Below are 14,567 nucleotides of genomic sequence, written 5' to 3' on the forward strand. Positions count from 1 at the left end.
ATGAAAGTTAAATGCCCAGCAAAAGCAAAAAGATAAAAAAAATGTGCATGCATCTGACAATACAACCAGAACAACTGGAGACATACCAGATGGTACTCAGGCAATTTTTTTTTAACGATATAAATACAGCTGTGTGTTGAAATGTCATCTTTCTCTTTGGTGTGATGTTAAAACCACATACTGAATACAAATATAGATTTAACTGCTGTAACATCACCCACTTGGTTCTAGACTCCCAGAATTGACCACACGTCAAATTTCATTAGCGAATAACAAACAAATACAAGTATACATGTTTTTGTAAAGAGAATTAAAGTCATGCGTTAGTTTAGAAAACTTTTTATTGAGTCTTCTAAAATCCAAAGTTCAAAATGGAATGCCAGAACTTTCATTAAGCCTTCAATATGTGATTACTTCACTTCTTGAAAGATAAGTTTATGCATCCCAGTTATATATTATATATAAAATGCAATTTACACTTGTTTTTTAAATTTATAGATTATATACAAATCATATATTCCCATTCATAAAGGTCTTAAATTTGTTGAAGTGATTTGGCTGGTTTCTGGTCTTTTCAGAGTTTGCTTGAGCGGGAAATGCCGAAGAGCGACGGAAAATCCCGAAGCCCGCGGTGCCTGCTGGGAAAACTCATCAACCCGCCATCTTTCCTTAAAGCGAGTTAGTAGGGCAAAACAACAGCTAGTTTGAAGGGTTATTTCTCCAAAATTAAGCCGCTGGAGCAGCGCAACATCAGCTGTTCGTGTGAATAACAAGCTTAAAGAGGAGCAGGCGCAGTGGAGGGCCTGATTCGGTACATATATCAGCCGTAGAATCCAGCAGTCCGCAGGGCACCATGGGCCGCTCTCGGAGCCGCAGCTCGTCCCGGTCCAAGCACTCCAAAAGCAGCAAGCACAGTAAGAAACGGAGCCGGTCCCGGTCGCGATCTCGAGACAGGGAGCGCTCCAAGAAACGCTCCAAGTCCCGAGAGTCGAAGAGGAACCGGCGCAGAGAATCCCGGTCCCGATCCCGGTCCAACACAGCGTCGTCCCGCAGAGAGCGAGCAGCCTCACCGCCGGAGCGCATCGACATCTTCGGCCGGACGCTGAGCAAGAGGAATGCGCTTGATGAGAAGCAAAGGAAGGAGGAGGAGGAGAGGAAGGCGGAGATGGAGCGGCAGAGGAAGATGTGGGTATATTTAATACAGAAACCGGCACGTAAACTGTTACATAACGATACTGAACCCCAGCCCGTACTAGGCTACGGGCTAACCCAAATGCTAGGCTAGCTGCGGTCATTTGCATGGCGATCGTTAGCTCTCTGAGCTAGTTGGCTAACGCTAACAGGCTGCACAGGCCGCAGCGCCTGTCAGAGGAAAGCTTACCTGTTCAGGTGGATCACACCTATAGTTCTACCGTCATTGATTCAGTTAAACATAACTATAAACTCGTATTTTAAGCATCATGATAGATTTGTGAGATTGTTCTCACTGTCCTGCAGTTTTCACCTTGGGAAAAAAACAAAACTAAAAAAACAAACAAACAAACAAACATTGTGCTGGTAAAGTTGAACTAACGAAGTAATGCATGTTGGCTCCTCTTTGAAGATTTAAATATGTCAAATGAGTGGCTATTGGTGTGCATGTCTGTCAGTTAATCCTGCAGTATTTTTAAATTTGCCTTTTAACTTCCTGCAGCAGGCAGAGATTTGACTCTCTGACCTGCACTGAAGGTCAGATCAGTAGTGATGTTGATGCTTCAGGAGGTGCTGATGCTCAGTTACCAACATGCATAATCTTTCCACGTTGAGTGAAGAGAAAGCGATCTGTGTGGGTTTAGCTCCAGGTTCTCGACAGACGTCAGGGATTGAATTTCAGTGCATAGATTCCTGAAAATCCTGTATATATAATGATGGTAAATCTGGCACAGAGTGATCTAATAACATATAGCCCAATATTAAACCAGAGCTGATGATGTACTGACAACACCTGGAGTGCTCACTAATGAATGCATACATACAAATGTAAATAAATAAATAAAAAACAAGGACACTGAAAGGACAAACAGCAGTGAAGTTGATGTAAATCCAGAAGAGCGAGGAGCACCGCAGCCTCGTGTAAATAAAACAAAATCCCCACAATCTGCTTTAACTCGTATAGATGAGTCACTTTATTTTCTTTTAAAGCAAAGATGCTCAGAAAAATGTTAAAAGGCAAATTTAAAAATACTGTTCATACAATAATAAAGTTCCAGCAGTGGGTTAGCTATTACTTTTAGTTTTCTAAAATATATGTTCGATGTATATTGATTAAATTTTTGGAGGAAAAGTCTGAAATTGTTCTGAGACTCATTTTCATATTTTCTGACTGGCAGCAGGGCATTGAGGCTTTTAATTTCCCCCTCACAGGTGTATTTTGGGGTTGAATTGTTCTTGATGATGCTCTTGCATGATTTCTATGTTGAATGAGTGTTTTTCCTCCAATGAGCACTTTGATTTCTCCTCTGGAAAGACAATTGTATTAACATATAAACTGGAGAGCGAGACATTAAGTGAAAAGCTCTTGATTTATTGAATATTAACTTTACTCATTGATTATTTTATCTCACTTCAGCTGTAGCTGTACTAGTAATGAGTATTTTTATAGACGCAAACAGCTGGATAGCTGTAGCTCTGAGCATTTGGAGAGAATGTGTTTCTCTTATAGAGAATAAATGCGCAGATGTTGATGTCTGCAGTTAAAACCATCTGGTTTGTTTATTATTAGTTAAGGTGGGTTTCTGTTTTGCTGATTTTTATTTTTGTGAGGGATTATATACAGGCATCTGCACAAGGACTCAAACCCGAAACCTTCGATTTACAGTTTGGCTCATGGTGTTAGCTGGTATGCAGGTACTGATTCCTGCTGTTCTTCAAACTCTCATACATCTGCTACATCTCCATTGAAGCAGCTGGCCATCTTTTCTGTGGTCAAACACTCAGTACAAATGTATACTATATATATACTATAATCAATAGTTCACAGTAGGTACAGTAGAAGCGAAATAAAAAGCTAAAAAAACATAAACTGGAACCAAACTCAAACTTTCACCTTGTAGTCCACATGTGAACACAATGGTCCACTGAGAGGAAAAATCAAAGTTTTCATTAGTGAAAAAACAGCTCTTCTTCATGTCATTAGTCTGCTCGATCAATGCAGTACTCCCACAAAAGTAAGTAATACAACTTTGTGAATTTAACAAACACAAATGTAAGTGAAAGGTGAATACTTGGCTTTAACAGGAAGGCCTTTTTTTAAAGTCATATTCTATTGATATTTAAATCTTATGGGTTTAAACAGGATGCAGAGAGAGGATCAGGACGCAATGAACAACCACAAAACCTGCTGCAACAGCTAAACATCACAAACTGACTTAAACACACAACTTTAAAAAAAAAATAGAGTAATCATGTTAACTTAATCTTCGTTACTGAAATAATCCTATTTGAGATTTTAATGAAGCAGCTGTGACTGTAGATACATCCATGTTGACTGCAGCTTTTCAGGTGTGTGTTATATTACCTAGAGGCTCACACACACACAGAGACACACCTGAGCCCACACCTGGCTTCCTGTCTGTCTGTCCCGTCTCCTTTCTCCTTCTGCCTAACAGCCACAGGGCCCATTAACCAGGCATACAAATGTAAATATAAAGGATGCTGGGCAGGGCTGGGTCCAGTTTCTGGTTTCCACAGCCTGACTGAGTGAAACCAGATCCCTGAGAGGGTGGAGAGTGTGTGCCTGTGTGTGTTTACATCGCTACTAATAAGTTCCTGTTTACACAAAAAGAACAGTTTAAAGAAAAGATAAACAGGATGACAGGTGACCTCCATCTAAATTCCACAAAACACTTAGAAAAACAGTCTAAATTGCGCCCAATCTCATGTTTGAAATTAAAAATTTCTTCATGGTTATATTATGTATTATTTAAGAGCTGTTTAAAACAGTTTAGTAAATTCTTAAATATCCATTTGAACAATAACCTTTGTTTTTTTTCCTGATCAGCTGTGTTGCAATATTGGGTTTGGTATGGCTAGTAAAAACCACTCTGTTAGGTATGGTAAATAAAAACTGGTCGGTTAGCTTTGGGTGAATACAGACTACGCTGTTATTTGAGATATTTCAAAGCGGCTCGGTGTTGTTTATTTGATTAGCCATTAAATAGTCCTCCGTTTTAAAACCGAAACACGAATTAGTGACATGCGAACCTTTCGTTCTTTCCTGTAGCCGGCAGCAGGAGATCGAGGAGAAGCTGATCGAGGAGGAGACGGCGCGGCGAGTTGAGGAACTCGTGGCCAAACGTGTGGAGGAGGAGCTCGAGAAGCGGAAAGACGAGATCGAGCGGGAAGTGCTGCGACGCGTCGAGGAGGCGAAGCGCATCATGGAGCGGCAGCTGCTGGAGGAGCTGGAGCGGCAGCGGCAAGCCGAGCTGGCGGCACAGAAGGCCAGAGAGGTAACGCTCGGTCGTTTGGAACGCAGCCCCTCCCTTACCCCTACACCACCCCGACCCCAAACCCCTTCAGCTCCCTTCACTTCCCAGTCGCCCACTCTGACTGGGTCTTCGGTCTTTTATCTTAAATGTTTAAAGTGTAACCCAGCCATGGCACAAGTTTCACACAGTTGGATGCAGCCGTGCTGACGGGAAGTGGCAGCTTTCAGAATAAAAGCAAAAGGGAGCACCTTGGCTTCAGGTACTAAAGCAAATCAATATATCCAAGGGCATAATGAATGTTCTTCATTCGTGTAAATTATTAAAGTAATAATAACAGCAGTGACAAGAATAATAACGAAATTCCTGTCATTCACTTTTTTTTGCAGTACTTGCATTTCAGCTCAGTGTGGGAGTCTTTCAGGCTGTTAGCTTAGTTTCTCTTTTCATTAGTCAGTGAGTGGACCTCTCACAGTGAAAAACCTTTAAGTGGGTTTTAAATCGAAACAAATTACCACGTTACCTCAACTCTCCAGCTGTTTATCAAAAAAATTTCACTTATTCCTGAAATCATAGGTAAGGTAATTTTTTTAAACATTAGAGTAGTTGAAAAATGATATTATGTGTTTATTTCTTATATAGTTTATCTTGTCTATCCTGAGTTTGGTAGGATGTAACGTGCTACAGTTAAAAGGTTAAAAGTTGACATTTTATTTCTGTTAATCTCTTTTAAATTATAATTTTTTTTTAAAGGATAGCAGTGCATTTCTAACTTGCTGGTGAGAGTTTTGCCATGGCGGGTTTTCATTTCGTTTCTGGTTTACTCAAGTTTCTTAGTTTTGTATTTAAGGTATATATTTATTTAAAAAAAATTAAAGATTAAACTTGCTGCCTGTCAGTGGTTATTTTAGGGTTTCTTTTGTTTGTTTGTTTTTAAGCCTTTTTAAAAACATAAAAAATATACTATGCAATTATTACAAGTCTGACACTGTAACTGCCATTATTGGGGAGGATTTTTTTTTTTTCTTTCCCAGGCCCCAAAATAAATTTTTCTGAATCTAACAATCAAAACCATGATATAAAATGTTCAGGGTGAAAACAAAACTTATAGAGGCAGTTACATAAGTCCTGTCTCACTGCTGGAATATTTATTAAATTGAAAGTTTTTGTTCTTCCGACTTTTATTAGAATAAGTGAACGTAAGATTTACAGACGTCCTATCTGCGAATGTTACGTTCAATTATTATCAGGGAACTCTTCAGCAGTGTGAAACATGTGTTATTTAACTTGTTTCTGTGCATAGTCAAGGTATAGACCATGACTTTTTTAATAAGTGGAAGAGAGACTTCTGGATATTCACTTAATCAGCCATTGATCTGAACTGATTTAGTTATTCATTAAAAAAAAAAGCCCACAGGTTTCTAATTGAATAATGAATAGTTTATTTGTTGGAATACATGTAATTAGTCTTTTGAATTCAGTATTTCACATAGTGCAGTTTTTATTTATGTATATTATGTAGTCTTTAGCTCTACATATGATTTTGCTAATTTAAGTGTGAGTATTTTTATTCCAAATTTTACCTTGTTGAGGTGTTTGTCATTGTATTGCACTTTAGACTATTAGGCTAGGCTGTGTTTAACTTCATTTTAGCTGATATAGCTGGATTTTTTTTAACTCTTGGGATAAAGTGTATTATTTTATTACAACTTATTTTAAGTTACCTGAACTTAACTTATCTGAACTTACCTCAAGTTAACTTATCCAAAGCTTAACTTCTAGAACGTAGGTGAGCTGAGCTTAGCTTATTGCAACTTACTGCATAGTAACTTACTTTTACTCGTTATGTGTTACCTGATATCAAATTCTGTGAAACTACTTGAACTGAAGTTCAGATTAGTTAAGTTAGCTTTAATTCTTAACTTAGCATAAGATGAGTTTAGATAAGTTCAGCTTATTAGATGGAGCTTATCTTGACTTACCTGAACTGATATTAATTTAGCCTATCTGAACCACATGGTTGTTACTATATAAACATACTAATTGTTTTGATTGTGTTCGCTTTAGTTTGGTACTTGTGTGACATTGTTTGGTTCATTTGGTATTCCTGTTCGTGTTTTAACTATCAAAATGTTTTGCTTTAACCCTGATTTGTGCTGTGAATTTGTTGAATTGTGGAAGGTAATAATCGGATTAATGTCGTTAGTCTTCGGTTGGTAATAGCCTGTATACCTGATGAAGGTCAGATGGACTAAAACATTGTAATTTAATTTGTTTTCCAGCAAAAAGTGAGAGTTTGCACAGGAAAGATGCTAGGACATCTGCTAAGTAAGGTCTTCTGGGGTCATTCCTTTAACTTTATTCAAACTGATTTCTGTTCAGATGCTTAGTCGCCCTAAAGGTTCATTTTTACTAAGAAAAAACAACCCTGACTCCCCTCCCTGGGCACTATTAAGAAAAATGGCGTCTGTTTACATCACAGTATTGTGAATGAGCGGTCCAGCTAAAGTGCAGTGACCATCGGCTCGGGACTAATAGGCTAAGAAATGTACCCCCCCCAACTCTTTGTTTACCCTCAGGACTGCTAGGAAGAAAGGTCAGCGATGTGTAGAAATGTTCATCACGTCTGTTTTAATCCACCTCACCTGCTCTTTAACTCTTTGGGGGAGGGGAACATTACAGGGACGCTTCATTTCCTGTTTCCTGTCCTGACAGGTTAATCCCCTCTCACCTGTGTCACCTGTTGATGATTTTTGTGGAGCTTTTCGAACAAAATGTGTTGATTTATTTTTGTGCTGACGACTTGCTTCTCCTGTAGGCTCAGTTTGGAAATGTGTTTGTGCTGTTATTTTTTTGTTAATTTTTTGGAAACACCACCTTCCTAACTAGCATTGACCTGCAACCTTTCAGCTCAGCCGTGACCCGCGTCCTGTACTGTAAGTGTACCGTGGGCGGGTCCACTTCGAACACACACTCTCTCTCACACACACACGTACACACTTACATACTTGCACAAACACACACCTGCACACAAACACAGACAAACACCTTTGTACTGCACTCCTTCACCGCGGCTGCAGGCTAAGCCGTAAACTGATCAGTAATAAAGAGGAATGGCGCCGTATGGCAGAAACCCCCATATCTACCTACCCACACCAGGAGCGCTCCTGTCTCTGCAGGGGCCACACAGTCCGGACGAGACAGTAAATATTCAACCGTTTAATGCTTTCACCAGTTGTGTAGGTACACAGGAAAATGGTATACGTGCATTGGTGAGCCAAAACTATTCCCTCCTTTATTTTTCTCTTGCTTATAAACATGTTAAAAAGCAGCAGCAGCTTTGATTGTCTGTCTTTTTTATATATCTGTCTTCTATTGATGAGTGTAATCATGCAGCACTAGGTGTGTGTTAGTCTTTAATTTTTCTCTAGGCAGCATTAGAGGGATTTTTAAAAATGTGTGAGAGGCTGAACAAACTTGTCGTGAGTGTGTGAGTGAGAGTGTGCGTGCGTGCCTTTCGTGGCCTGTTCGTGCGCTAACATATCATCGTGTTGCTTGTTTAGGAAGAAGAAAAATCGAAGCGGGAGGAGCTGGAAAAAATCCTGGAGGAGAATAACCGCAAGATCGCAGAGGCTCAGGCCAAACTGGTACGCCAAACGGGACACACACCTTTCTGTCGTTACCATCCACTGCAGTGTGTTCTCACCATCAGCAGTAATTTTACATTATCAACACATGAAAGTTAATGCAATTTAAAAATAAGGCAAACCTATTTAGATTACTCATTTAAGGTTTGCGAATAAAATATTGGCTCGTGTTAGACATTAAAAACTGTTTGATTAACATGATGAATCTACTCTTATTCAGACAAAGATCTCATTTGAGTTAAAATACAAAAGTTTCCAATTTGTCGCCAATATGCAAATTATGCTATTTGGAAAAACGTTTAAGAAAATGGGCTTTCTTTGGCCACGATACTGGGCTGTATAAACTGGTATTGAAAAAATAAATTGTGAAACTTACAAATAAGTAATGTTCAAAATCCCCCCAGAAAAGTGTCTGTTCTAGAAATCCTTGCACTGTTGAGTTGTTGCATATTTACATGCAAGAACATAGTTTAAAGATTACTTGGTTTTGATGAAGGGACCCCAGGTCAGAAAGAGGTCAAGTGGTTAATTCAAAGACTTTCCGTTATGAAATGGGTTCTGAAGTTGGATTGAAAAATTGGATTGATTTGGGAAACTGACATTCATCTGCTTTGAGCTTTTAATGTCGTGACTACATCTTTAATCAAAAAATCTGGATGGATTGAGACCTTAAGGCTTTTTGCTGTGACATTACTGGGTATGGCAACGCTCCGCTGGCAGGAAGCAGTGTCTACCCAGTGGCTTTGAGTTGATGGTTATCAGCCATGGAAACGGATCTGCAAATAAGTGGGACAGGGAAAAAATAAATTCTGCAGAGTTTTGCTTATTTGAATCAGGATCAGTCTGTAAAAAAACTAGCATTCCTGCAATAATTCAAAAACCCAAATTAATGCTGTTTAAGAAGAAAAAAAAAAAATAGGGCCAATCAAAATTGTTTTGTTTTTTGGCTTTTACAAAGGAGCCGTAGAACAAGTTACACAGTACAATAATGCCGTTACGATGGTGACGAGAAAGAAATCTAATTACATAGTCTTAAAGTAAAATCACGTGTTGTCTAAATCTAACAGTTGTATTTACTGTTTAAATTGAATGGAATGGATTTTAACAACTCAATCTAACGAATACGTGTTTGTTTAATAAGATAGATTTAGTTAAATCTAATGGAATCAAACGGAATAAATTTTATAAAGTTTAATAGAAAAATAAATAATCAGCTAAATCTTACAGAATAACTTTTATTGCCTAAATTTAATGAAGTAATTTTACTGCTACTTACTAGTACTACTTGTTAGTATGGAAATAAAATACAAACACCTGTTGAAGTTCCTTCAGCAGCAATATTCTGGGAAACACGGCACATTTAAGGAGCTTCATTTACTTGGATTTACTTGATTTTTATGTCCAGTGTTTTTGTTTTGTTTTTTGGATGAGCTGGCGGTTTGTGTAATCATGGCCTTGTGTGACCCCGCCCCTGCTTCCTTTTCTGTGTCTGTCCCGCAGGCTGAGGATCAGTTGCGTATTGTGGAAGAGCAGAGAAAGATCCACGAGGAGCGCATGAAGCTGGAGCAGGACCGGCAGAAGCAGCAGAAGGAGGAGCAGAAAATCATCCTCGGCAAGGGCAAGTCCAGGCCCAAGCTCTCCTTCACCCTGAAGGCCACAGAATAAGACTGCTCCCCCTTCGTCCGCAGGTCATCCCCCTCCCCCCATCCAGCTCCTCTTTCTCCTCCTCCTCATCATTCAGCCCCACTCCTCCTCCTCCTCTGTGGAACGCTCGCTTCGTTTTGGAAGTGCTGAAAGAAGGGGGGGCGCAACCAGCGTGTTAACTCGCTCCCTCCCAGCTTTGAAGAGGAGGCAGCTCTTCACCCTAGAAGGACCATCGCCCCCTCATCCTCACCCTGCTGCACAGATGACTCTTGTGCTTCTGTTTTTTTTGTTTTGTTTTGTTTGTTTTATTTTTTAGAAAACTTGAACTTTTTTTGATGTAGACGCTCTAACGTGTCCCTCGCCCTGCCACCCGGTTAAGTCTTAACTCTCGTGCTCTTCTTACGGCCTGAAAGGCAGACCTGATAGGCATCTGACTCTGTCTAGTTCGGCTCGGCTCATGTGCAGCATGGGAGTCGGCCTGTGGGTTTCCTGTTTGCAGACTCTGTGGTTACCAAATCACAGACTTTAAAAAAGCACAGCAAACTTCCCGTCCAGCTCGCCCTCCATTTTAAAAATCCTGCTCCTCTTCTTCTGTGGCTCTGCTTCAGCTCCGCCTGCCGCGTGCATTTTGGCTTTTAAATGTTGTCCTGAGGGGAACAATTTAAAAAAAGAAATAGAAATGAGGTGAACCCGCCGCTCGACTCCCAGACTGCCCGTGATCGAACTGCCGGAACCTCCTGCAGGAAACTGAGGAGAGATGGCGTTTTCCTGTCTGATGTATTATCATGTGCCGCCTCTCCCTCCTCACTCCGAGTTAAAGATAAAAATGTGTAGGAGACAAAAAGCCACAGTCCGTGTTCTGTCCCTCAGTCATGTGCTAGTAAATTAACGGGCGAGGTAAGTGTTGATTCGTAGAGGACTGATTCGCACAAGTTCAGGTAAGACGAGGATTGAGGTCAGCGCGAGCGTGGATGTGTTTTAAGTGTGTGAATGTGTGTGTGCGTGTGGCTGACCTCAGGTGGGTATATAAAGACTTTTTGTTATGTTGTGGCATTTTGAATTTGTCATGTAATTTCCCCCCCAATTGTCAAGGGACTGAACAGATCAATAAATCCATTGAATGCCTACACTGACCTGTGTGATGCTTTCCTGAGCTCCTATCTTATTTAATTCAGCCCTTCACAGTTTCATCTGTAATCAGGTAGCCCGATCAGTGACAAATTTTAATGGCGTTATTGGCACCACTTTAGAATTTTTTTTTTTTCTCAGCGATCCATTTTCTCCTCTCAAGTCAATACATCACTGTCAGGTTAACCAAATCCCTGTAACAACATTGCCTAATTAGTTGGCAGCTGCAATTTGAGATTTTTCTGCAGCTGCTGGTTTGTTTCCAGCTCGTAACGGCAAGTGAGGTCGCTGCAAGCCGACCGTTCGCTAGATTACAGAGGATGACAAATGACCTCGGCAAACCCGCATTTCAGTGCAGCTCAAACCCAACTCTAATGAATCCAATCGAAACTGTCAACCTGCGTTTGAGGGTGTAAGTGAAGCGGTGACGGATGGCGATATTAATGTGGCGAGTTACTAAACTCGGGTCACCAGGCTGAGCTCCGCTAATCGGAGGAACAACCCAAAATGCTGCGGTCCATTTTAAAACAGGTAAACCCAAAGTGCTTTCTACTAAATGGAGATGGACCAGCAATATAAGAATAAAACCAGAGACCAAAGCTTTATTTAAAATAAATTAAAAAAACACGGCTGAAGGAAAAATCTAACCAGAAACTTGATGGTATATACAAGAACTGCAGTTAAGACCACATTTTTCTTTATGTGGCTCTAGAAATGTTTAATAGATTTGAAAATGTTTGGATTTCACTTAGTGCCATTAAAAACAGAAAAACACCTGAACAATATAACATGCTAATAATAAAATTAAAAATAATAAATTAATAAAACTAGTCTTTTTTATGGTGCTTGTCAGTTTAAAACTTTAATATAATACTAAAATGGGTTTCATTTATTTAGCTTTAATTATGATGGCACAGGAAAGCTGGGAGAGCGAAAGCATGGGGGTAGACGGCAAATAACCTGGAGCAGATTCCAACTGCTCATCCTGGTGAACCTACTGAAATGTTTCATATTTTTAACAAGAAGCACTGTGATTTCACAGGATAGAATAAACTTTTTCTGTGTTTAAGCTTATTCTGGCTAGCTAACACAATCTGTAAAAAATGTTTGTTAGTAAATGATTTTTATATTATTTAATTAGTTTTAATTGTCTGGTTGGGCTTGGGCACTAAAGCCAATTACTTAGAAAAAGATTGTGGATTGAATTTTTGGGGTTTTTTGTAATTTTTTTTGAACTAAGTGAAATATCAGATGATAGTAGTTAGCTTTTGATAGCGTTAACTGTAGGTTAGCTAAAATTACCATTTTCCCTCCTTTTTTTTTTTTTTTTTTGTTTAAAGATTCATTTTATTGCTGAAACAACTTTGTAATCCAGTTCTATATCACATAAATGGTACTGAACAAAAAACGAAAAATTGCAAAATTAGCTTAGTGAACAGTAACCTAGCTGACCTTAGTTGCCTCAATATCTTTAAGGAGTTTTACGTGATTTTAGTAAATAATTTATTTATTATTTCCTTTGTGCGTGTCCTTGTGTTTGTGGGGTTTTTTTGGTTTTTAATGAGTACATGCTGTTATATTCATGTTCATTTTAATTTAGTTTATATAGCTGAGAATACTCTGTGGAAACAAATGGCTGGCATTGATGGCTATTTTCTAAATAACTTGGCTAGGTTAGCTAGTAATAGCTGTAGCTATAGCCTAGTTGATTTTTTCCTGCACTTTAGAAGTTCTGCTTCTTTAAAAAATATCAAAAATTTTTAAAGAAATTAGCACCAGAGGCTTAAGATGGCCTAGATTAGCTGACTTTTATGTCTTTAAACAAAAATTATTATTTAAACTTTTAGTTGGGAGTTCATTTGTTTAAGTTGACCTCCTTTCAAACTAATAAAGCCCAACTCACAGGTCAGCCTGAGAATTAAATATGTAGGTTTCTTTTTAAATTAGTATTTTTTTTTTAATGTTGAGGTTATGGATAATTACGTTGACTTGCTGTTTATTTGCACATGTTGTTATGCAGTTTGAATTATTTTAGCAGGGTCAATGCACATTACATATATTTTGACAATTAGCTGTTCATTTCTCAAAGTAAATCTGAAACTAGAAAAGGTGCTGTGAGTGTAAATGTCAGAGGTAAATAACTGCTGTGTTTAAACATGTAAACCACCTTCAGACCTCACCCAAGTGTCTGCAGGCAAAACAAAGCAGCGCCATTAGGGCTCCCCGGCTTTTATAGAGGCACTAAATAAAATTATTAAAACATGAATGGATGAAAGCTTAATTTAAGCCTTGAGTTTAAATGTAATAATATTTACAGAGCGGTGAGAATAGCTCATATGATTCAAACCGAAACCAAGCCTGCAGGTGCAGGTTACAACTTACTTTGTTATTTTTGTTAATGCTCTCCAAGCGGTGCACAGAACCGGAGGTAAAGAAAATATTGGTTCATTTATTCGTACTGTGACTTCCTGCCGGAGTCAGGCGGTCCCTCTGAGTCTGGAGCCACACGTCGGTGAGACTGTCACAGAAGCTGCTGGGACATCCACCGCCCGACCCGGGTGCCCGGCGGACCCACAGCCCGCGGCGGTGCGCTCCACTGCGGGCTGAGCACTGCTGCGTGTCCCGCTGCAGCTGACCGGAGCCCGGACCTGCCTGAGCAAGTTTAGTGATTAAAAACACAACTGAGCCTTAGTAGAGTTCCTTAAAACAGTGAAACACGAGAGTTTTTAAACGACAGTGTGTTTTCATAGTTTTTGGATAAGAGACACGTCACGTACTGTTTCCTTTTACCTGGAATGAACTTATTTCCTCCTCCTCCTCCTCACCTGTCTGCAAGAAAGTAAAGGTGTGCAAGAAAAAAAGGTGTTGTTTTTTTTCTGTAAACGAAATTAACTTGAATTTCTCTTAAACCGAACTTACACGACACTTAAACCCACTTTTATTTCCACGAACTTTAATTAAATTAGGTTTCCACGCAACTCCCTACATATTTTAACGCTGTAGGAAAAAAAACGGAGGCAAGTGTAAATCCTGTGCAGACTGACCTCCTGTTTCTAAGTGTCAGACAGTCACAGGTAAGTGCGCGTGTGTGTTTTACGCTTGTTTTGGCTGATGTTTGCGCACAGACGCTTTCGTGGCCCGACGGCTTCAGGAAGAGCTTTTAAGACTGGCAGAAGCTTCCTCTGCCTGATTGAAACAGAAACAATTAGAAACATCAATAAAAACAAATAGTGGGGATTAAAGGCTGCTCAGGAGGACTTTCAGGTGAGAAAAGGACGATATATATATATATATATATATATATATATATATATTTTTTTTTTTCCCCCTGTAGGTTTGTCACAGACTAGAGGTGCAGCAGCAATAATACAGTAAAGCATATTTAGAGCTGTGCCCATCCGGCATCTAAATTCAATTAAATTGAAGCTCTGACAATAAACATCCAGCTCCGAGTGCAGCTCTGTGTGTTGATTCCAGGCCGGCAGAGGAGAAGGGAGGACGGGGGGGACTCCTCAATTATCTCCCGGGTGAAGATCCGCAAAACAAACACCCGCAATCCACTTTAAAACCGCAGATAGCGTGAAGTATGAGAGAGTGTGAAAACTTCACAGAGAGGAGTGCTCATTAAATTAGAGGCTGTTTACCAAAAGTCAGCAGGTGTGACTGTTTCATTTCAATAAACAGA

General features: G+C 39.6%; 1 protein-coding gene across 1 annotated transcript; it reads left to right on the top strand.

Annotated features, from left to right (window-relative positions):
- Positions 1 to 626: 626 nt before the first annotated feature.
- LOC100708724 (arginine and glutamate-rich protein 1-B) lies at positions 627 to 10,887 on the top strand. Its single transcript, XM_003451898.5, has 4 exons — positions 627 to 1,185; positions 4,262 to 4,487; positions 8,027 to 8,110; positions 9,611 to 10,887. The coding sequence occupies exons 1-4, from the start codon at positions 854 to 856 to the stop codon at positions 9,773 to 9,775; spliced, it is 807 nt and encodes a 268-aa protein (XP_003451946.1). The 5' UTR covers positions 627 to 853; the 3' UTR covers positions 9,776 to 10,887.
- Positions 10,888 to 14,567: the final 3,680 nt, after the last annotated feature.

Source organism: Oreochromis niloticus, linkage group LG16 (assembly GCF_001858045.2).
Source record: "Oreochromis niloticus isolate F11D_XX linkage group LG16, O_niloticus_UMD_NMBU, whole genome shotgun sequence".
Taxonomy (NCBI): Eukaryota; Metazoa; Chordata; class Actinopteri; order Cichliformes; family Cichlidae; genus Oreochromis; species Oreochromis niloticus.

Bases quoted from the DNA above. Each gene is read 5' to 3' on its own strand.
- LOC100708724 (XM_003451898.5), top strand. From the start codon at position 854: ATGGGCCGCTCTCGGAGCCGCAGCTCGTCCCGGTCCAAGCACTCCAAA. The intron at 1,186-4,261 runs GTGGGTATATTT...TCTTTCCTGTAG, and splicing joins ATGGAGCGGCAGAGGAAGAT to CCGGCAGCAGGAGATCGAGG. The intron at 8,111-9,610 runs GTACGCCAAACG...TCTGTCCCGCAG, and splicing joins CAGAGGCTCAGGCCAAACTG to GCTGAGGATCAGTTGCGTAT.